This window comes from Sturnira hondurensis, unplaced genomic scaffold, assembly GCF_014824575.4.
Source record: "Sturnira hondurensis isolate 20B ecotype Veracruz unplaced genomic scaffold, ASM1482457v3 Scaffold0019216, whole genome shotgun sequence".
In the NCBI taxonomy this organism is placed as follows: domain Eukaryota; kingdom Metazoa; phylum Chordata; class Mammalia; order Chiroptera; family Phyllostomidae; genus Sturnira; species Sturnira hondurensis.
The window spans coordinates 2,746,192-2,769,972 of NW_028091847.1; the positions used below are offsets into that span (position 1 = coordinate 2,746,192).

Below are 23,781 nucleotides of genomic sequence, written 5' to 3' on the forward strand. Positions count from 1 at the left end.
TTTGGGAAAATTACTTAACCCCCATACGCTTCAGTTTCCTCATTTATGGAGCAGGGCAGTGATAACAATAATACCAAATTTGAGATGTATTATAAAAGGTAGGGCATATAAAACAAAATACTGAATAATCTCATATTTTCTTATAATTCCCTGATAAGTTGAAATTTTTACTATCATCATAAGCTATTAGTGAGTGCAGTTTAAAGAATATCTTTTATGGATATTAGATTATGTGAAAGTAACAACACTTTGATGTACTGAGAAGACTTTTATAGAAGTTAGTGCTTGTCTGATTTTTCAGGCCTATAGTACAGTGAGGTTCAAGATCGTTGCTGATTCAAAACAAACTCGTAGATACAAGAACAAATTGTGGGTTGCCAGGTTGGGGGTGGGTGGTAGAAAAGGTGAAAGGGATTTAGAAGTACAAATTGGCAGTTACAAAAATAGCCACCGGGAAGTAAAGTACAGCATAAGAAATATAATCAACAATGTTGAAATAGCTATGTTCCAGGTAGGTGCCAGCTGGGTAGTGGACTTATTGAGGGGATCACTTCGTAAATTATATAAATGTTTAATCACTGAACTGTATACCTGAAACTAATGTAATATCGTGTCAACTGTAATTGAAAATAAAAAAAACATGTTAAAGATTGTTGCTTCATCAGTGCTTGTGCCAGTGGGGGAGCTTCCACCCACAGCAGTGCTCAAAAATGAAAGCGCTTTCAAAAATGAAAGACTCGGGTTCTGACGGTGGGGGCGGTGGGTGCTGGGCTCCGGAAGCCTGATCAGGTCGGCCCCGGCCCTGGCCTCTGGTGTAACGAAGGGACGCCTCAGATCTGGCACATTCTTTATGATGTGTGTTTGGGCTTTCAGAAATGATAATATTTCTCTGATAATGTAGAAACAGAAATGACTTTTTCCCAAATGAAAATCAGGGTGGCCTCTTTGCTCCTACCATTCACCCATTCGGTAGCTGGGTAGGCCACCAGTGAGACAGGCACAGTGCCACGCCCTGGGGGGAGAGATGAACAAGACATTGTGCTGCCCTTCAGGGGCAAAATTTTCTCAGGAGCAGAGGGAAATGGCGAGGCAGTGCCGGTCTGGCTGTTACGATGATTTGTAGGACTTTGAAAAGCCACTCACATTCCACTAACTCTTCTGATGATCAGAGCGACTTTTTCTAGGTTAGGCTACATGTTTCCTAAAGCACCCTGCCAGAGAGCTGATATCCCACCGTGGATGTTAGCTGTGAAGTTACTAACTCATTAGCTGGTATTCATTTAATGGCAGAGTAGGGTCTGTCCATAAGTGGAAGGGACACAGAACAAGGTAAATTTTTGTAGAGGAGAAGAGAGAGGAAGAGGCTCCCAAGTCTCTTCCCACATGTGCCAGAAATGACTCTGTTAAATGTCACTAGTGACCTAATCACTGCATTCATCTTTTCCCTCAAGGTCATATCCTCTCAGCAGCATTTGACAGGTTCCTCAGCGGCAGCCTGGCTGTGTGGGTGCAGGTGTTGGGAAGGTGGAGGGCAGGTCGGGGCTGGAAGAGAAGGAAAGTTTTAGTGGAGGGGATGGCGAGTGGTTCTGCACTCTCAGCATTTGATCTGGTGTAAATCCTGAGTCGGATTTAGTGTTACATGTTCTTAAGGTAACCAACAGCCTTCTGAAATGGAAAGAGCTGACCTTGTTTGAATCCCACGTGGCTTCTTTTCTTATTGCCCAAGTAATAGGGTCTTGGGCAATTCGCTTGACCTGTTGAAGCTCCCTTTTCTATAACATGGAGATAAAATATCCCCCACTCTGGATCATTGAGATGACAGATAAACATGCAGGAGTTATCAATGGGCCAAGTGGAATACATGGCCCATCACAGGTACTCGGGAAATGGTAGCAGATTCTACTGTCCTTCCATTGATAACAGATATTGGAGAATGTTAATCCCTCCACATCGTTATGGTTTTCTGACTTTCCAGGCCATAGAAAACTTTGCCTTGGCATTGAAAACCACTGCGCAGATGCTTCAGACATTTGGGGCCCACCTGGCCACAACAGAGCTTCCTAGAGATGTGCCCTCCACTGAGGAGCTTCTTCAGTCCCACACAAGGCAGCATGACAGGCTGCAGGTGAGTGGTTGGTGGCCTCTCACAGCCCAGCCTCTGTGTCAGCAGAGGGCCAGCCTCTTCGAGAAAGCTGGGAGCAGAATTAAGATCTCTTCTTCCTTTTTCTCCAGTGACTTGGAGGGTGATGAAATTGTTTTGGAAAAAAACATAAAATTATACACTTTAAAGGGTGGGTTTTGAGGTATATGAATCATATCTCAATTTTAAAAAAGAGAAGAACGTTGGACCCATAGGCAGTAGTGAGATAACTACACACCCAAAGAAGATATGAACTTTTCTTAACCTGTTTGTAACCCTGCAGACTTTCTCTCTTTGCAGAATATCTCTTCCTATTGTCTTATTCCAAGCTGGGTTTTTGAAGCATTGCACAGAGACAGGCAGTCTCCCCCCTGAGCCCCAAAGGTGGCTGTCACCTCTTTGCTTGCTGGCTCACTTAGGCCAGAAACACAGGGCGCTGGGCTTACACTCTTAGATGCTTTATTCAACTAAGACACTGTACTGTGGGTTCATTTAAAGAGGGTAAGACTCTCATTTGTGTTGCTGTTGTTGAAATACAAAGTTGAACAGAGCCGTAGGCCTAATCTTATCACGCATGGGGAGAGAGTGGTCCTGAATTCAGTCATGTGATAGAGCAATGTTTACAAATATGAATATTGCTTAGTATTCAGTGTTTGTTCCATTCAGTATTCATTCAATTCTGTATTCAGCGATAACAGTTACATTCATGTTACCAAGGTAACAAATAATCAAGAAGATAATCAAATGACATAGGCCCTAGCAATAGCTATGTAGTCTTAAAAGTTGGTAAGACCCCTCCATTCAGGCACCCTGGCAAACATGGCGCTCCGGGAGTGGCGGAGCCTCTGGCCAAGCCTGCACCCAGGGCACCGCCCAGCCACCCACATGCCCTGCCTGCCACAACCCTGGGGCCCGCGCACTGGCCCCAATCTGCTCTCAGTGCATAAATTCACAGACAAACGTGAGTGGATAACAACAGAAAATGGCATTGGAGTAGTGGGGATCAGCAATTTTGCACAGGGAGATTTGGGAGATGTTTACTACAGTCTGCCTGAAATTGGGACAAAATTGTACAAACAAGGTGAGTTCGGTGCTTAGAAAGTGGGAAAGCTACTAGTGAACTCTGTTCTCCTCTACCAGGAGAAGGAACAGGCATTAATACTCTCGCAGAAAATCCAGGCCTTGTCCACCAATCTTTGTATGAGGATGGCTGGCTGATCAAGGTAACAATAAGTAGCCCTTGAGGGGAAAAGCACATGAGAAATAACATTAAATCTATTGAGGAGTAAAAATGGAAACTTCTACATAAATTAGAATGAAACAACTTCAAAAAAAAAAAGACTCCTGTGTTCAAACTCTACTTACAGAGAACCTAAGTTAGAAATAAACAGCCACAAAGGTCTCCGTGTTGCACAGGAAATTGGTATTCTTATGAATATTTTCAGTGTTGATACCTTTATAATGAATGTTTTGGACTAGTTCATTGCCACAGGAAGATGTCTCCTGGTAGCTACTGAAGACATCTCATGTCTTCCAAGGGCTTTGTTTTCTGTAAATTATAAAGAACTGTGTTTTAAAGGCCAGTCCTGAAATTCATTAGGTGACAGTACAAACAAAACGTAAAAGTAGAGCTAACAGTGGCAGAATTGGGGTAAGTAATAAAAATGAAACAAGGATTGTAACGCACTGATCACCCATATGTTCTCTAGGCTCTGATTCATCCCTTTACTTCCCTTCCCACCTCTGCTCCCAGACCCTGGCACCGCTGAGCACAGGGCCTGGCAGGCAGTAATAGATTTTATAAATATATTTAAAATGAGTGCCACAATTCATGCTCACCCTTGCCATAGGAAAGAATTCCCCCAGGAAACTCACATTCTTTTGAGCCCCGAGAAGTCCCCCTTACTCTGTGAAGTGGGTCTGCTTCTGGACCTAGTGCTTGTTCCTAGCGATGGAATCATACTGATGAGTACACGCTAGGTCAGCCGTATCCATTATTGAAAGAGTGAAATGCTTATATCCCTTGAGGGCCCCACTCCACCTCCCTGACCCATTTCCTAGGACCCGCAAGACCTTCTCATGATTCTGGCCACTGAAGGGTTGACCCCTGGACTGCAATTGGTTTCAGGACCGTTTCAGCATTGTATCTGTGCTGATGGGTCAGTGCCTGCTCTATGCAGGTATTAAATATTTTGAATTGTCACTACTGTGGAAAAGGGTACATTCCATTTTGGGCCTGAGCAACTGGGCTTTATGCTTTTCAAGTACCACAGTTCCTCAAAGCTGCCCTCTGTTGATGGCAGACTTTGACAGCCCTACTGAAGCTGGGGCCTATTCCCAAAGCTGTAAGTGGGTCATGAGTTTACCTTGTTTTTTACCCATGTGAAGGGAATTCGTAGCATCTGACATCACTTACTATGATTCCCACCTCTCTCTCTGTCGCACGCTGCCTCACACTCTGCAGTCCTTTGGGTGTATCTCTCCTCCAAGCTTCCCTAGCGATGTGCCTCTTCTTCTCTGTATCATGCACACACACATTACATAGGTATTTTTTTCTAATAATAGCCAATGTCAGAATACTGCTGACATTCTGGAACCTCACAGGCAATTAAGAAACTGAGTGAGGAAAGCCAGGACCCTTTGTAGTAGGTAAGCAGAGGAGGAAAAGCTGAGTATTTACTGATGTGTCCGCCCCTCCCTAGGCATATCTTATTTGTTAATCCACCTACAACCTGGTTTCTTTTAGACTATTATTAATTCATCTGACCTACAAATATTTAATGAACATTGATAAGAAGAAATGAGGGCCCATGCCTAGAGTGGAAAAGAAGGGATATGTCCAGTTCTCGGGCTGGAATGCCAGCCAAGTGGCCCACTTGGGGTGTTACTTGAAGTGGACAGAGCCCAAGGGGGTATCCAAAAATCTTGAGGGGCTAGATTAGTGAAGTCAAATCAGTCATGAGGCTGAGTATGGACAATGGAAGTCTTCAAGTGGGTGGACACTGGAGGGGGGTGGGAGGCAGGAGCAAAGCCTGAGGCTGAGAGTGCTGGACTTCTTTGTGACCAGAGTGGAGGGCGTAAGACTCCTCTCACAGGGAATGAGCTGGACGCTGTGTGAAGGCTGGAGGTGGCCGGGCCTGGAGGAAGAGCTTCAGCGTTCATGTGCCTATGTGTGATTGTTTTGTGACTTTGGGACTTTTCTCACTCTTGGGGCATAACCAGCATCCTCTCCTCTCAAACCAGCATCCTGTGTAACCCGACAACCAAACCCAGCACTCCCAGGAGCAAAATTCTAGCCCAGGCCTCGCCCCTTTTGCCTTGCTCTGGGCATTGAGAAACACCTGCACTGTGTGAGTGGAGGACAGAGCTGCTGGATTTGGAGGGAGGTCGCCTGAGGTCATTCCCACTTGCAAAGCCCTAAGTCTCGTGTAAAAATAGCAGAATAGAGTTGCCTTGGAAGTGTGACTCTTTCCCTGTCAAACTGAAATTGCTGCCCACCTCTGCCTAATGATGTGGAAGCAAGTGGGAGGAGACCGATGAGACCAGATAAAGTTTTATTTTTTCATGTCAACTAGCAGCTATTGCATTACTGTTGCATGGTAGTTCCCAGCATTGAACACTCACTATCTGTCATTTTCTTGTTTTACTCTCTTGGATGGATCAGAACCAGTTTTATTTTAATTTTAATTTTTATTTAATTCTTGTTCAAGTACAGTTTTCTGTCTTATATTCCCAGCCCTGCCCCCCTCCAGTGCTCCCCACCTCCCTTACATTTCCGCCCCCCACCCTTAGTTATTGTCCATATGTCCTTTATACTTGTTCATGTGACTCAATCCCCTTTTCCCCTATGATTCTCTCCCCTCTCCCCTCTGGACCCTGTCAGCCTGTTCTGTATTTGAGTGTCATTAGTCATATTTGCTTGCTTGTTTGTTTTGTTGTTTAGATTCCTGTTAACGGTGATATCATATGGTATTTGTCTTTCACCGCCTGGCTTATTTCGCTCAGTATAATGCTTTCCAGTTCCATCCATGATGTTGCAAAGGGTAGTAGTTCCTTCTTCCTTTCTGGGGCATAGAATTCCATTGTGTAAATGTACCATAATTTTTTGATCCAGTCATTGACCGATGGACATCTAGGTTGCTTCCAACTCTTGGCTATCGTGAATTGTGCTGCTATGAACATCGGGGAGCATAGGTTCTTTTGGATTGGTGTTTCAGGGTTCTTAGGATATACTCCTAATAGTGGAATTGCTGGGTCAAAAGGCACATTCATTTTTAGTTTTCTTAGAAAATTCCATACTGTTTTCCATAGTGGTTGTACCAGTCTGCAATCCCACCAACAGTGAATAGGATCCCCTTTTCCCCACAACCTCTCCAGCACTTGTTGTTTGTTTCTTTGTTTATGATAGCCATTCTGACTATCATAAACATTGTGATAGTTTCTCAATGTTTATGAGAAACATTCACATATCAACCACGTATCTCATTGTGGTTTTAATTTAACTAATTTTGCTTTTAATTTACAACAGCTTGAGATAATACACAAAATTCAACAGTTGCTTTTGGAGAAAGAAAGTGGATGGGCTGTGGACAAAAGACTTACTTTTTAAATATGTATTATTTTGTATATTTTAAATTTTGTAGCATGGGTAATAATAACCTCTTATTACCCATTAAGAATAAGTTAATTCATTTTATAAATCTGCAGCTTGAATTTTTTAGCATTTCATTTCCTAAGTGAAAAATATACTGATCTACCATTCTCCTTACCCCAAATCTACCAAGAATTTCTTCCATTAATTTCTCATAAACGAAACTGTATTTTTCTTTCTCTAGGATGAGCTGAAGTTACTTGGAGAGCAAGGGGCCACATTGCTGGCATGTATTCAAGAACCAGCAACCAAAAGTCCCAGCGGCAAACTCAATCCCAATGAACTTGAGAATGTAGCTACCATGGAAAGGTGAGTGAAGGTGGAAGATACTTTTTTAGGAGAGATTAGAACTAGGTGATCCGAAGCAACCAAGGACAGATCAGAACAGCTGCTCCTGCCCTTGGTTCTCTCCACTTATGAAAAGCTGTCATCCCAGGGATCTTGAGGGAGATGGTAGTATCAGTTAAGTTGTCTGGGTGCTGTGCTTTGTCAAAGAAAAGGCACAAAGGCAAGTTTACCAGGGGCGTGTTTTGAAGCACAGAGCCACAGCTGCAGTGACGTGTCTGCCTAGCACTGAAAGTGTCCCAATTGAGCCCTGACTGGTGTTGCTCAGTGTGGGCGGGGGTGGGGGGGGGTGTCATCCTGCAAAGCAAAAGGTTGCTGGTGGATTCTAGGTCAGGACACCTGCCTGAGTTGTGGGTTCTTCCATGGTACAGGCATGTACAACCTATATTCTCTCTCATATCATTGTTTCTCGCCCTCTCTTTCTCCCTCCCTTCTCCTCTCTAAAAATAAATAAGTCAAATCTTTTTAAGTGGTCTGATTGAGAAATGGAAAATATGGGAACCAGCATAACTATAAGAAAGTCATAAATGATAACAGACTTTCATAACAAGCACATCACTACAATGAAAACAGTGACTGACAACATGGGTGTTACCTACAGGAGCCTGTGCAGACTGCTGTGGAAATGAATGTTAACCACATGTTGCTGTCTCGTTCTTTCTCAACAGGTTACTAGTTCAATTGGATGAAACAGAAAAAGCCTTCACACAGTTTTGGTCTGAGCATCACCTGAAGCTTAATCAATGCCTACAGCTCCAGCACTTCGAGCACAGTTTTTGTGAGGTGCTATTTTCTCATTGAATAGTACTCCCTTTTATGGTTCAGTGACCTCTGGTTCTCTCTTCTGCCTTGAACTCTGAGTATTGGGGTTTCTCTTCTCCCTCTGGCCCAGCTCCCTCCTCAAATCTTTGCTCCCTCTCAGACAGCCTCTTCTCTCTTTTTCAATGGGCTAGTAATGTTCCATAGTCCAATTTTCCTGTTGGTGTACATGGTATTTATCTTCCTTTCTGACTGATAATCTTTTGACTGTAGCTTTAATATTTCATCTACTGGTATCTAAGCAACCCCACCAGCCCCACTTAATCTGCAAGTTCATGAGCTGCAATGCATATACACTATACACACTGGTCCTGAATCCTTTTTGGATTGTTGAGTTTTCTTAGAGAATAGCCAACCTCCACCCCCAGATGGGTGCTCGTGGGCTTATTTCTGGACTATTCTATGTGTCTTGTAGGTTAAGCTTGCCCTGGACAACTTACTGGCAGAGCAAGCAGAATTTACCGACATCGGAGACAGTGTGATGCGTGTGGAGCAACTTCTTAAGGAGCACAAAAAACTGAGAGAAAAAGGCCAGGTTTGTTTTTTGCCTTTTTTCGTGGACTTGGAAGGTAGTCCCTGTGGACAGTGGCAGATCATGCCCACAGGTTGTTGGGAGGCTGCTAAGGACACAGGAACCCTAGATCCTGCCCTATGAGTCACCTCCCCCTCACCCAGGTCCTGCAGGAGCTGTGCCCATGAGCAGCTACGGTAAGTGATGCTGCAGTGCAGGGTTCTGTTAAGGCTGCTGGAGCCTCCCAGGGAGGCTGCGTGGGGGTGGGTGAGGGCTCTGGGCTGCCCTGCCCCTTCTAGCGGAGGAGCAGCAGGAAGGCAGGTGACAATGAATGCCATTACCCACAGGGCCCCAGACGTGGAGGCATGGGCTGGGGTTTGGTGGTGAGGAGGGGAAACTTTAGAAGGGGGAACCAGAAAAAAAAAGAAACTAGTTTTATAACAAGCAAGACTGTGAAAAGGGGGAAATGGGCCCCCATTAGTCCCGTTCTTACCAGATTTGGCAACGCTTTCTCCTTTCTCATGCCCCGAGAGTTGTAAATATCAGACTTGTAAAGGAAGAGATATTTCACAATTCTCTTAACAAAATTAAACAGTTTTCCAGATCTGTACACAAGTCAGGTCTCGCTTAGGAGTGAGTCTGTTTTAAGTCCTCAGATTGGTCTTATTAGGCCTTAGGAAAGCCAGTCATCTCTTTCCAGAGCAGTTCCTTTCTGCTTTTCTTTAATTAGCTTCTCTCTGTTTTTGTCTGTTGGTGGGGACCATGTCTTACATGGTTAACACTTTCTGAGCTGATCCAGAGGCATGTTTCCCAGGCGGTAATTTTGAAGTACTAGGTATTTGCTTTTCGAAGTGTGATCCTCTGGCCAGCAGCACAGGGGTCACATGAGTGAGAACTTGTTATAATGAGGAATTTCTGCTCCCTCTCAGAATCAGAATCTACATTTTAATGACATCCCCAGGTGACTGACATGCGCATTATAGACACCTACTCCCCTAAAGAATAGTAGCAGATGTAAACCAAGGCCATGCCGGTTCTCAGAGCTCTCGGTTGTGGGTTCTGAGCAGCAGGTCTTCTGCACGTGTGTGACCACCTGTGGCCCACCGTTCACCCAGGAATCCCATCCTTCCCCAGTGAGCAGTCCTTCTGTTATCAGTGATTACCGACAGCGAAACACTTCAGTGTTGAAGGCATGAGATGTGAGATATACTTGCCAAACGTGAAAAAGTACAATTTCATGTATCATTCATGTCTTAGATCCTCCAAGATTGTCCCAATTTCATGTAATTTTAGTTTTTTTCAAAAGAACTCCCTACTAAATGTAGATACTATGTACTTTCACTTATATACATTTATATATTAGAAAAATGTCCCATCGAGCCCAGTGCTTCTACTTTTGGTTTAAGAAACATGGTCACAGCAACTCCCACGAGGGTAGCTGCTGGCCCACCAGGAAGGCATTCACGCATTACCAGGTCTTCGTTGCCTGTGGTTCTGTGATTATGACAGCCAGATAGACAGTCAAGACCCTGCTTTCATGGAGCTTGCATTCTACTGGACAGAGATAAAAACATAAAAAGTAACCAGACAAATAATAATATCAGATAATGACAAGTGGCATGAAGAAGATAATAGGATATAATAGAAAGTGACTGGGGCTGCTCCTTCAGCGAGGGTCGTCAGGAAAGAACTCCTGAGGAAGGTGACCTTTGACCTGAGGTCTGGATAGCTGTGCAGAGATGTGGGGAACAGCATTTAAGACGGAGGAGCATAAGTGCCAGGACTTGAGGTGGAAATGAGGTTAGTGGGTTCAAGGTGTGCGGCTGCGACATAGTGAGTTAGGGAGGAAGAAGTGGGAGCAATGGTGCGAGGCCTGGATTTACTCTCAGTGGAGCGGGAGTAAAATCCAGTTGGAGGTGCTCTGGATTGGGTTTTCAATAGCAGGGTTAGATCTGCGTGACTGCGTCCACATTCCCCCTTCTGCCCACCTCCTGTGGACTTACATACTTTGGACTTGGTACATACTTTAAAGATCGCTGACTGGAGCTGGGGGCACAGCCTGCAGTCATGGGACATAGGAGAACTCTGTGAACCCAATGATGAGGCCTTCGAGGATAAAGTTCCTGAAGCAGCTGGACTAACCCGCTGTAGATGAGTCCAGGGGGGTCGGTTTACCATCTTGTGCCTTGCTTACCTGTTTTTCACTTGTTTTCTGAAGGATGCAGCCGACCTATTCCTCTGCCTTTGGGTGAACTCAACAAAGATACCTCATCATAACCGGGACCCTTTGTAACATACCTTCACTCAGAGGCATTGTTTCTTCAGGTGATAAGGACTTGGCTAATCTTCCCATTTGTCTGTAAAGTGTTAAAGAAACAAGGTGATACCTGGCTAGAATCTGCCAAAACTTGCTTGGGTTTGTCCTTCATTCTGACTCCAAAAGGAGTCAGCTTCCCTTTTGGCATGACCACACACTCATTTCTGTTTTGTTGCCAAGGTTCTCTGTGCAGTGACATCATCGCCCGGGCAACCTCTGAGCCAACTCACTGCCGCATTCCTGGTGCGTGCTACTTAAGCCTGTTTTTTTTAAACCTTGCTTTAGTTTGAGGGTTTAGCAGTTCTTTGAGTGTTCATTTTTTTAATTTTGAGAAACAACAGTTTTGACCACTCTCTGACTTATAAAAGCAGAATTTACTATTTTTGGTCGGGAAGTATCCTGGGACCTTCAGTGATGAACGAGCAAGGCACAAACTGGCACAGGGTGGGGACAACCAGCCTGATTGCAGCCTTGGCCTCTCCCCAAAAAGGCCAGAGGCCAGCAGTTACATTACTGTGTCCAGGAAGACAGGGAACCCAGAGCATTACCCTCCTAGGGACATAGTCTGTCTAGAGGGAACATGACTTTTTTGGTGTGCGTATGTACATTTTCAAACACATACAAAAGTACATGGATGAAAACAATGAACTCCCGTGTATCTATTGCTCAGGTTCAATAGCCAATCCTTGCTGCCTTCCTTGTTTTACCTGGCCCAGTATACATTCCATCCTGCACCATCCTCTGTGGGTACATTCTGGGCTCCCCAATTCAGCAGCATCACTGTCTCTCATGATTTTCTTCCATGATAAATGCTCTCATCTTTCATCCACCATAGCAGTTGGTCTTTGGGAGAAAAATAGCTGTTATTATAATAAATATTGTTGAATTACACATTGCAATCTAACTATCCAGCCTTCTGGAATTTTCAACAGCTGAAAGGCTTGTGATCAGAGCAGCAGCTTTCAGCATTTCTTTCTCACTATTCCTTTTTTACTTAGGTTTTATTGCCTATTTATCATGAGCAGGAGCTATATAGACTTACAAATAAGCTGTGACATGGAGGTTTCACAGTGAAGTTCTTTGAAAGATTTGAGAGTTGTGGTTGTACCTCAATTATCACAGCCCGTGTAGGGGGCCAGGTGGGCTGGAAGGTGAGAACACAGACTTTGGAGTTTGATGGAACCAGGTTCGAACAACTCAGCTCTAACGACTACCACTGTGCGGCCCTAGGGCCTCGGTCAAGTTTCTTAGCCTTTCTGAACGTATTTCCTCAGCCGAACGGTAAATAATAATAATTCCTACCTCACAGAGTCCTTGTGAAGGCAAAACGAGTTGAGTACCCTGCCAGCCATCCGGTGAAGGCTCCTAATTTACATGCATGATCTTTCCCCAAGACCCATTTGGACCTGTTACTCCCATCTTTCCTCCAAAAATCTCAAATGTTTTCAGAACAGTTGTGAGGGGTGAGACGCCACATGCCAAGCGAATCGCAAGCCACAGCCACCACAGGGCTCTTGTGAAACAGCCTGTGGTGAAGTTCCCTATTCTCAGAAAACTGGTGCGCCGTTCTTAATGAATTAGACATCTGGACTTAATAAAAGACAGTCAATAGATGTATCCTGGCCACGTTTTTGCGCTCCTCCGTGACTAAAGTCAGACAGGTTTGCTCAACCTCAGTGGTCTTCCAGCTTAGGCAGGACAAGTGTGGCCCTTTTTCATTGTGTGGTGGCCAGAGCTAGGTGCGGAGCGAGGCTGCCTGTGTCTGAAGCCCAGCTCTCCTCTTCCCTACCAGGGCCACCTTGGGCTGTGTGCCCCCACTCCTACTCTGTAAAACAGCACCTAAAGGGCTTGCCGTGAAGAGCAGAAGAGACAATCGACATAAGCGTTCGGAACAGTGCCCAGCAGGCAGTAAGCTCTCACTGAATGTTAGCTGTCGTCGCTAACGTCACAGGGGTAGGGGGTCAGTTCTCTGTGCCACAACATGTCTTCTACCTAGGTCCAACATGTAGTGGCTGAGCAGTTCTAGTAGGAGTGTCTCATTCATTCTGCAAATATTTATTGATATCCTGCCATGCCAAGCACTGTTCTAAGTTCTGAGGACACGGCAGTGAGCAACACAATCCAGAATCATGGCCTGAGGAATTAACATTCTAACCTCTTTTCAGGAATGGTGAACAGTGCGTTGGGCCTTTGCTGTTCACCATAAGTGCACTGGGTATCTAGCTGATTTACTTTTGAGTAGCCACTGCTTGATTTGTAAATCATTTCTCCCCTTTGTTTTACACAACAGTCACTTGCTCTGAAGTACGTAATGTGTGCTATGTACTGTTTTAAGTTGAATCACAGCTGGGGTATGCCTGCAAGGGGCCGTGGCATAGTGGGAGCAACAGATAAGAGATCACAGCAGTGAAGTGTCTGCTCTCATCAAGAAAGGCGCAGAGTGTTATGGGAGCACAGGGGAGGGAGGGGTATTGGAATAAAATGGGAGCGTTGGAAAAAATTTTCCTGGAGAAGACAAACCCTGAAGAGTGATGTGGATTTAGCTGCAGGGCAGTGTGGGTACAGCGGGAGGTGGGAGGTGGAGTGGTCGGGAGTAGGGCTGATGAGGGAAAGACAGGGCTTTCTGGGCAGAGAGAGCAGGTAGAGAAGTCATGGACGTCTGAAGCTGCCGAAATAGCTGGGGAACTTCAAAAGGATCATTAGTCTGGTTACAGCAGAGTATGGGGGTGAGGGCATTGGAGGAAGAGGAGGCACAGGTGATGGTAAAAGGCTGTCTATGCATTGCTCAGGAGTGTGAACTTTCTCCAGAAGAGTATAGGGAGCAAGAGAATACTTGAAGTTGGGAGTGATGTAGACACGATAAACGTTGGATTGGAATGACTAGCAGTGTGGAACATGATTTGAAGGACAGCCTGAAGGAAAGCAAAAAGGCCAACCATCCCAGTCAGAAAGCAGGAAGGCCTGTGACAAGGAGGTGGGGTACAGTTGCTCAGAATTTAAAAGAGGTTAAGAAGGATGTGGGCTTTTGCTGGGCTTGGTGAGTGTTGGGTGGGGAGAGTGGTTTGGAGATTGTTGAAAGCACGAATGACTGTAAGTCAAGAGGGGGCTGGCCAGTTATCATCGCCTGGAGTCATCGCATGTTACTGTAAGCCTTGTGCTACTGTAACAAAACTACTGGGTTCCATTGCCCACCACCAAACAAGTGACTCCCAATGCCACAGTCTTGTGAAAAGGAAAGGAACTATTCAAAAGTTATACAGGTTCAGAATAATGGCGGAATTCTGTCCTTAAATCCCAAAGTCCCTTAAAACTAAACACCCATAAACACACACAGTCCTGCCTCCCCTTGCCAAACCAGGGCAGTCAGAAGTGCCATCTCTCAGGAAAAGATAGAAGTCTGTAGCTTAGCTAGGCAGATCCCCATTTTAACATCCAGCTTCTCCCAGTCATCTATGCTGAGCTAGGCTCCCGCTCTTCATTCCAAACTGCACAGCTGCTGCATCTTGCTTTTCTGCTCCTTTCTAAGCTGTGTGGCAGAGGGCCCCCCCCACCCCCCGCTGTACAGCTAAGAGAGCATGGTTGCCCTGTGCTTGAGTTTAAATACGCACTCTGCTGCTTCTCTGTAACCCCACTTCCTACTCCTTCCACAACTGACCACCTCTGGTAGCCCTCATGTATGTATCTTCTGCCTTTCTTGGCCGCCATTGTTAGTCTGGGCAGGTATGGCCCTGTGACTGGAGCGGACCATTGTGAAAACTCTAGCCTGGGACGATTCCGAGCTGCATCATGGGTTAGAGTCAGACCCATCTCCCTGGCTCTGAGTCAGCAGGCACAGCTATTTAGCATTATTAAAACACTGGCCAAACTCTTTAGATATGCAAAGTAACTCTCAATGAGCCTGCTCCGCTTCCCCTCCCCTGAACAGTGTTAGTAGGGGTTTGGGGTCCTCAATATAATCCCTGTTACCTCACTGTAAAAAGTTAAACTAGGACAGTGTGGTGTACTGGTTGCTCACTGTGGTCAGCAAGGAGGCCTAAGATCTCTGTGCTCCTGGAGACTGCGGCAGTCACCTGTGTTGACTCACAGGTCAATATTGTTTCACACCTGCAGCCAAGCAGGTGACTGCATCATCTAGAGCATTCATTCATTCACTAGGGTTCATTCCTTCCTTCATTCATTATATTGATCAAATATTTATGGGATGCCTACTAAGTGCTCCCATGGAGCTAACGTACAGGTGGAAGTGGGTAAAGGAAGGAGAAATGATACACTGAAGTAAACAAAGATATTTTCAGATAGAGGTAAGAATTAGAAAATGAAAACAAAGTGGGCAGGTTGTGGGGAGTAGAGAGAGCAGTCAGAGAAGGGCCTGCTAGGAGGTGAGCTGAGAGCTCAGGGCTGACTGACCTGGAAGAAGCATCCCGGGGAAGGCACTGGGGCAGGAGCTGGTTTGGTTGCCGGCCTTGTTTAAGCCACATCTTTTACCTGGACGGCTGCAGTAGCCCCCTAACGGACCTCCCAGCTTTGCCTCTTCTCTGTCATTCTCAACAGCACAGCTGCAGCAGTCCTTTCCTGAATGAGACCCTCTTCTTGAAACCTCTGGTGCTTCCTGCATCTCAATGAGTAAAAGCCGACGTGCTCCCACAGTGACAGCAGGGCTCTCGCCGGTCCCATCCCTCTCTCTCTCCTCTGATCCCGTCTCCTACTTTCCTGTTTCCTCCTCTGTCCCAGCCCCAGTGGCCTCCTCCCTTGACCTGAACCTTGAAGCCAAGTACTGACTGCCTGGCTTGTCCCTGACTTCAGGTCTATGCTCCCTGTCGGGTTTCCCAGGACCACACCTGGGTTTGAAGATCTGCTGGGAGGACTATGTTAAGAAACATATTTCCAAAGTCTCATGACCCCCCTATAGAGCTGTCCAAACCAGGTCTTGACCTTTTCCTAACTTCAGCTCATTCCTCACTTTCCTCAGGGCCACACAAATTTCCTTTTTGCTTTTCCATTTAGTTGACAGTGGAATTCAGAGTTTCCTGTTCTGTGTAGTATAACACTTCTATCCTAGAACTTATCACATTGTAATAATTTAATTAGCTGTATAATTTACTTAATATGTGAGTTCTCCATTAGGTTGAACATTTCTGGCTTGTTAACACTGTGTCCTCAGTGCCTCCCCCAGAACTCGACAAATCCTTGAATGAATGACTTGCTCTTCTGCAGGGAGATGACCCTGGACAAGGACAGACTCCTTGGGAAAGGAAGGGCTCGCCCAGGTTCTCCAGCCCCAGACTCTCAGCCTGAAACCTGCCTCAGCATCACTCTAGCCTCCCTCCAGGGTTGGAGCACACAGTGTCAGGCAAATAACAGCTTTGCCGAGACCTGGCTTGTGATGCTTGGCTGTGCGTGTTCACTTTGCAGGAACCCTTGGAAAAAGCCCAGCTGCTCGCCATCATTGGGGACCAGCACATCCAAAGCGGCCACTACGCAGCAGACTCCATCAGGCCCAAGTGTGTGGAGCTCAGGCACCTCTGTGCCGATTGCATCAATGAGAGCAAGAGAAAATACGACCTTTTAGGAAAGTCCTTGGAGTTACACAGACAGCTGGACAAGGTGAGCGAAACAAAGCTGAGACCGTGGTGCCAGCGACATTTTCTATAAAGTAGCCTTGATCACACTCGACCTCCCTACCCCGTGAGATTGCTGAGGTGGGTAAAGGACTTCACATGAAACAGTGCTCGAAAGGCATTAAAGGCTGCAGATTCCAGGTCATAGAAGTGCTGAGGGTCTAGAGAGCCTCCGCCACCCACCGTCCTATTCGAACGAATTAAGTCCATCTCCCTCTGTGTGGACCCATTCTCAGAGAGTGTGGTTTGGCCCGGCCCTGTGGGACATTTACTGATTCCCCTGCAGGCATATAGAGGCCAAGTACTGTATTTACAAAGTGCTCCTCCTCGTCTAAAGTCCTCAGAATATAGATTCTTTTGGAGAAGCTCAAGTTATAATGAGCATTATATACTCCTGCCATGTCTTGAGCACCGACTATGCCTACTGGGAATATAAATATGTCACCTATTTAATCCTCAAGACAAGTTATGAGGAAGGTATCAATGGCCTCATTTAAGAGGCATAATTTAAGAGACTGATATTCTACAGGGGTAAGTCACTGGATCATAGCATTTAGTGAATGAGGATCACCTGGGGAGCTTGCTGTGTTGCAGATCCCCTGGTGTACCACTCTGGAGACTGAGATTCAGTAAGTTTCGGAGGATACTGAGGAATCAGTGTTTTCAGCAAGCACTTGGGTGATTCTAGAGCAGGTAGTATAGGGATGCACTGAGAAACACTGGGATAAGTGATTGCCCAAGACAGCACATGGGGCGAGTAGGGGATTGCGGATTTGGAGTCGGGACTATAGTTCCTACTCCGTAGGCCAGATAGCAGTGGTGTGTGTGCCGAAGGCTCACAGGGAGGGAGTGCAGCTTCTGGTGCTTTTGGCAGTGATCTCTTGGACAAGTGCCCAGTCAGCAGGGGCGGTGACTTCTGTTGCCTTCCCTGTCAGCCGCTCCCAGGCAGCATGTGGCTCAGGGCCATGAGTCAACGTGGTCCATTCCCACATCTCTTTCTCTCTGATAGAAATGGGATGATGTACAGTCTGGGTGGGTGCCCAGACTGTACATCATCCCACTGCCAAAGGGATGTTAATGTCAATTAAATACAGCTGTTCCAGAAGCAAGTGGCTCAAAAGAACCTGGTGTGCAGTCTGCTCTGTGTGGTAAGCTCTAGGCAGGATCAGCTATTGGTGCCCTCACTCTGTGTCTGCTCCACAGATAAGAGCCTAATGCTGAGGGTCGTGAGGTGTGAGAGAGAGACTGTGTCTAGGAGAGCAAGTAGCCACTGTGACTCTGCCCAAGGCACCAGCGTAATGTTTTCTGCGGTTCTAGGCATGAGGTTTCAAGACAAAGTTTTCACGGTACATATTAAAGCATGATTTCATGTTATTTTGAAAATCCAAAAGTGTAGAAAAGAGGAGGAAGCTATACCTATACATCCCACTCCCTTCTCATCCCCATGGAGTGGTAATCATTAATTTTTGGATATTTTATTGTTTTTTTTTTTTGTTATTCTGAAAGTAGTACACCTTCAATGCAGATAATTTAGGGTAAAAATAAAAGATTTAAGTTGCCTGTGATTTCCCACTTAGCAATGACCGCTTTGCAGTGTTTTCCCCTGCACAGTTACTTTACACTCTTCGAGCCGCATGGAATGGAAATGCAGGTGCACTCGCTGTAGAAGCTGCTTTTCATATCAATATTCGGGTGTCAGAAGGGCCCTTGTCTTTCTGTTTTCATCTTTTAAACATTGAACTATGAGAATTCATCACCTATCTGATTTCATTCGCGCCTTCTGGGAAGTTTGAGTGTTGCTGTTCTGAGTTAGAGAAATTTTCACTCTCAGATGCTTCCCTGGGAAAGACAAATGACAATAAGAGCAAACACGGGCAGAGGAAAGTAGTATATTCGCTGAAAGGAGCGTCTCTCCCCGAGTAGAGCATGTAGGGGCCAGACCCACTGCCTCACTAGTCACCCCATGCTCTTGTAACCAATGAGGAAGCAAGACAAGGGGCCCAGACGGTCAACCGGAAAAGTCATTGATTGCATTTCTCTATAGTTAGACCAAGCTTAGAAATACTTAACTTCCTCCTCCTGGAGGAGTAGGGATTACCGACAGCAGAGAAAGAAAAGAATGTGTTTTTTTTTGTTGTTGTTGTTTTAAAAAAATATATTTTATTTATTTATCTTTAGAGGGGAAGGGAAGGAGAGAAGGAGAGAAATATCAATGTGTGGTTGCCTCTCGTGCATCCCCTGCTGGGAACTGGCCTGCAACCCAGGCATGTGCCCTGACTGGGAGTCGAACCACGATCCTTTGGTTCACAGGCCTACGCTCAATCCACTGAGCTACACCAGCCAGGGCAAGAAAAGAATGTTTATGCAATTATTTTACTGATTGAGTGACTTCCCTGAAAAGTGGACACATGTAAAATTGCTTTGGGTTTGTCCACCTCACAGCGGTCTTTACAGTGGCTGGACCTCTCCACTGGATGCTGGCCCATGGCAATTTCCCATTGTCCCAGAACCCTGGCAGACCCCAAAGGAGCTGGGCCTCCTGAGGGTTGTGCTGGCTGAGTTGTGGTCATGCTAACTGCACAGGACACTCTGTTTCTTTTCAAAAGGTCAGCCAGTGGTGTGAAGCGGGAATCTACCTCTTGGCTTCCCAAGCTGTAGACAAGTGCCAGTCGCGAGAAGGTGTTGACATTTCCTTGAATGACATTCAGGCATTCCTGGGCACGGCGAAGGAGTACCAGTTGCCCAGCTCCGAGGAGTTTTACCACCAGTTTGAGTTGATACTCACCCCTGACGTAGAGGTAATGTTGATGGGTTATTTTCATCCTGTGGTTGGGAAGGTGGCATTGGGGGCCTTTGCCTATTGTCTAAGAAAGTCCAGGTAGGACATAAGGAGCAAGTTAACCAGCTCTTGGGCCCTCAGGCAGCCTCTTAGACTCCTGGCAAAGTGCTTCCTGGCAAACCGACTCTTCACAGTCTGACTCAATATCACCTTCATTCATCCGGTTCTCTACAAATCCTTATGGGCATCTCTGACACATCATGTGCTGTGCTGAGGACTCAACGGTAAACAAATACACATGGGCGCATCCTTCATGGAAGTTACAGTTTAGAGGGAGAGGATGACATTAATAAATGTCAAACACAAATCGTTGAAAGTGTGTTCTGAGCAAAGGGCTTTGGGGTTGGGATTCAGGGTCCTACCAAGTATGGCTGAGGAACGTGACCTGGACTGGGGGTCATCTGAACCAAACCCTAGAGAATGAGTAGAGAAGATGGGGGTCCTTTCCAGTCAGAGGAACAGCATGTGCAGGGGCCACAGGGCTGGAGGGAGCCTGGCACAAGTGCAGAAGCCAAGGGCCAGGGTGCCTGGAGTGCAGAGAGCCAACCAGCACTGGAGAGGGACAGACGAGGAGGGGCTTGGTGGGCCACGTTAAGGAGTTTGGCCTCCATTCTAAGAGCAGTGGGAAGCCACTGCCGAATCCAAGCAGGGGAGCAACTTGGTCGGATTTGCACTGAGAGGAGCATTCTTCTGTGAGGCCAGTGGAGTCGTGGGTAGCACACCATCCTCTGATATCCGCACCCCTTTGTATGTGCCTCTGCTCCAATGCCTCTTCACCTCCTTTGAGTCAGGGGCCCTTTTGAGAACCTGATTCACCTACTTTTAGGGAGTTTGATGCAGGCACTTACAAAGACATGGGCAGGATTTAGGGAACCCAACAGGGATAGTGAAGCACCCTGGGGCTAGCAGGAAACAGGGAGCAGTTACCACCGCTAATTTTAAAGAATGACAGAGGGGGCTCAGGATGCGACACAGCCGTGACTGTAGAAGAGGCAGCTAGTGAAAGCTGTGACTGTGGGCAGAGGAATGAGCCAGCGGTGGAGAAACACATACCCGGACTTTTCTCTCTTCTCTCAGGTTTCCTGGTGGGGCTTCCCATTGGCCAAAGCCAACTAAAAACCCACAGGCGAATGAACCTGTCTGACAGACTCCGTACAGGTTTGCTTCCTGGGACGCAGAGCAGAGGAGAGAAAATGTAGTGGTGTTATAGACCGTTCTGCCTGGTTCTGGGAATTGTATCTTGACCCCTTGTGGCTAAGGGTGAGGGACGACCTTTGGAATGAGGTCCGCAGGAGACAAAGCTTGTCTCTGGTAGCAAACGCTGCCTCAGTTTCCTCTCCCTGCCCCCAAACTTGGTTTGAAGTCAATGACCGGTAAGACCCCTCACAGCGGAGGACAGCCTAAGCCAGACTCCATCACTTGGGAGGCCTTCATGGAAGGATTCAAGGGGCTGCAACAAAGAAGGAGCAATGGACTCTCGCCCCTGGCTTTGACATAGCCCGAGTCCCCATGTTCTCTGGAAGAAGTGCTTCCTGGCTCTAATCCCCTTAAGCCTGAATAACTGTTGGGGAGAGGTGCAGCTCCTTGCCTTGCTAGAGCGTGTCCTGGGGAAAAATCTGACATCACAAAGACTTCCTGATAAACCTATGAAATCTGCTCTGCTAAAAGTGCTTTCATTCATATGTTAAGGGTTTGAGCAGGAAACCCTAAAACTCTGTTCCTGACAGACTCTGACTCAAACTAAGCCCTCAGATATCTTTGAAATGTTATCTACTGTTTGATCCTTGCCACCCTGTATTTCTGTGTATTAGAACGCAATAAAAGGCCCTTGAGGTGGGAGCTCAAGGCCTTTTTCTCCTTGGAGAAACTGGACGCTGCTGGCCTTTTTCCCCTGAGAAACTGGCCACTGCTCACAGCCTTTTTTTCTCTGGGAAAATGGCCACTTCTCCTCCCTAAGCAGATCACATCATGTCTCAGCCATGATTACTCTCATCCATGGCACTCGGGGGACTTGCCAGGAAAGTCTCCCCCACATAGCGGGGCACAAACAGGAAGTATTCGGAGTGTAAGGCTTTCTATAATTAACTTAGGAGACCCTCTGAAGTCCATGCATGGATTCAGGCTAAAAGCCCCTTTTCTAACACAACACCATACTGTATTCCAATTATCTATTTTAATATCTATCTTGCTTTATTACACTGGAAGCTTCTGAAGGGCAGGAGCCTCATCCATCTCTGTGTCCCTGTGCCCAGCCTGTGCCTCGTATCCAATCCGCGTTTGCTGAACAAGCGGGCAGGCAGGAGTGAGCATGGACTGGGTGAAGTGTGGGCAGCTCGGTGTGGAGTTGCACCTTAGCGGTCTTTCCCTGACTCCTTCCAGTGAGTTTTGGTGAAAAGATGTGACCTTGAGGTGGGGTAGGGGTGGGGTGAGCAGACCACCTTCCCTCAACATAAGGTCCTTTCAACTTCCCTGCAGAAGGGACAAAGAGAAGGCCCATCTGGTGTAGGTGCTACATTGAACACCCAGCGTCAATAGACTTGGGTCAGACTCCTGAGCAGAACAGTCTCACCATGCTCCAACCCCATTAGCTGCTCCAAATACACGCGTCAGGTCAACCAGGGAGACCTGTGGCTGCAGCTACAGTGCCAGCCAAACTCAGCCAACGTCCTGACCGCCCACCAGGAAATGAATAAAGCTCCATTAGCCACTTCTGGGAAACAGGTAGGAACATGGAGGAAGGGGATATTTAGAGGAGAAAAAAGCTTTTTAAAAATCCTATGTATGAAACAGATCAAAATATCCTCAAAGCCCAACTATTCTTTTTTGGTTTGAAGTAAAATTCTAGATTATAAGATTAAATATCCTTATTGTGTCAGAGAAAGTTTTATCCACTGAGAGGTAATGACTTTGTTGTCAAAGCTGGTACTTTATACATATAGAATATTTCAAAATGTGTGCTTATACACAGTTAAGTATACACAAATGCACCTCCTTACTTGGACCTAGAAGCAATGACCCCCCCCAACAGCATCAGTGAGCACACCTAGTGCCTCAATCTTGATTTCCATAATACTACCATTCTTTAATAAGAGACCCAAGCTCCTGGGGAAAATGGCTGATTCTAGGATTGGGGGAAGAAATAGACAAGATGATTTTAGAGCATATTACAATGACAAAAAGTAAGGAACTGCTAAAACCAAAACAGACCCCAATGATGGGACATGGGAAGCACTTGAAAGAGTGCCCATGACCAATGTTGGAACAATTTGAGCAACAAATTTAATAGCATAGTATTGAATTAAAACCCAATGCATAAAATAGATCTCCACAAATCCATACTGAGATAAATAAATGAGGGAATAAATAAATCAACTGGGGAAAGAGACCTGGTCTTGCATGCAAAAGAATTCTGAATTATTTATGTAGATACTTAGCCTTCAAGGAGGTGGAAGAAAACTTCCCCATCCTTAAGTGTGCACTGCACATGGTGGCTTCCTTCCAAAGGGTACAGTGTGGGAAAGAAGAAGTGGAAGAGTGACTTTGCAGTGGAGAAAACTAACACATGCTCCTCAGCCAAGTGATCAAGGTCAACATCAACAGTATTAAGCCATGCAGATAGTATGTACCCTTGGCATGATGTGATGAAAATGGCACTTTTCTTCTGTGGTCTTCTCCCCACCTCCCCCCGCCAACAGACCCCAACACTTCAGTCTATTCATGAGAAGATTATCAGATAAATATTAGCTGAGGGACTTTCTGCAAAATACCTGACCAATAGACCTCAAAATAGTCAAGGTCATCAAAAACCAGGAAAGGCTGGGAAATGGTGACAGCCAAGAGGAGCCCAAGTCGCAATGACTAAATGTAACATAATGTTCCCACAGGACCCTGGGGGGAGGCACATTAGATAAAAACTAAGGAAACCTAGAAAAAGTATGCACTTTATTTAATAATCATAATTTTAATAATAATGTATCAATATTGATTCATTAATTGTAAGAAATGCACCATAGTAGTATAAACCTGTAAATAATAATGGAAAATGGGTGTGGAGAATATGGGAACGCTGCACTATTTTGCAATTTTCCTGTAAATCCAAAACTATTGGAAAAATAAAGTTTTTTTTCAAAACTGGTACTTAATGTCTAAAAGTTTGAGTCTGTTACATTTCAGACATAATGGTCATCAAAACGACATCAGGCCTTGGCTGGTGTAGCTCAGTGGACTGAGCGCGGGCCTGCGAACCAGAGGATTGCAGTTCAACTCCCAGTCAGGGCACATGCCTGCGTTGCAGGGCCAGGTCCCCAGTGGGTGGGGGAGGCACCCGCACATGAGGGGGTGTGTGAGAGGCAACCGCACGTTGATATTTTCCTCCCTCTCTCTTCCCTTCCCCTCTAAAGATANTTTCAGACATAATGGTCATCAAAACGACATCAGGCCTTGGCTGGTGTAGCTCAGTGGACTGAGCGCAGGCCTGCGAACCAGAGGATTGCAGTTCAACTCCCAGTCAGGGCACATGCCTGCGTTGCAGGGCCAGGTCC

General features: G+C 46.1%; 1 protein-coding gene across 5 annotated transcripts in view; it reads left to right on the forward strand.

Annotated features, from left to right (window-relative positions):
- Positions 1-23,781, forward strand: part of MCF2L2 (MCF.2 cell line derived transforming sequence-like 2) — a 207,875-nt gene that overhangs the window by 60,081 nt on the left and 124,013 nt on the right. For all 5 annotated transcript variants that reach the window (XM_037027562.1, XM_037027561.1, XM_037027560.1 and 2 more), the window contains exons 7-12: positions 1,976-2,125; positions 6,976-7,100; positions 7,805-7,919; positions 8,371-8,490; positions 16,196-16,387; positions 19,008-19,199. In XM_037027562.1, the coding sequence (XP_036883457.1) occupies positions 1,976-2,125; positions 6,976-7,100; positions 7,805-7,919; positions 8,371-8,490; positions 16,196-16,387; positions 19,008-19,199 (894 nt within the window). The remainder of the gene's footprint in view (positions 1-1,975; positions 2,126-6,975; positions 7,101-7,804; positions 7,920-8,370; positions 8,491-16,195; positions 16,388-19,007; positions 19,200-23,781) is intronic.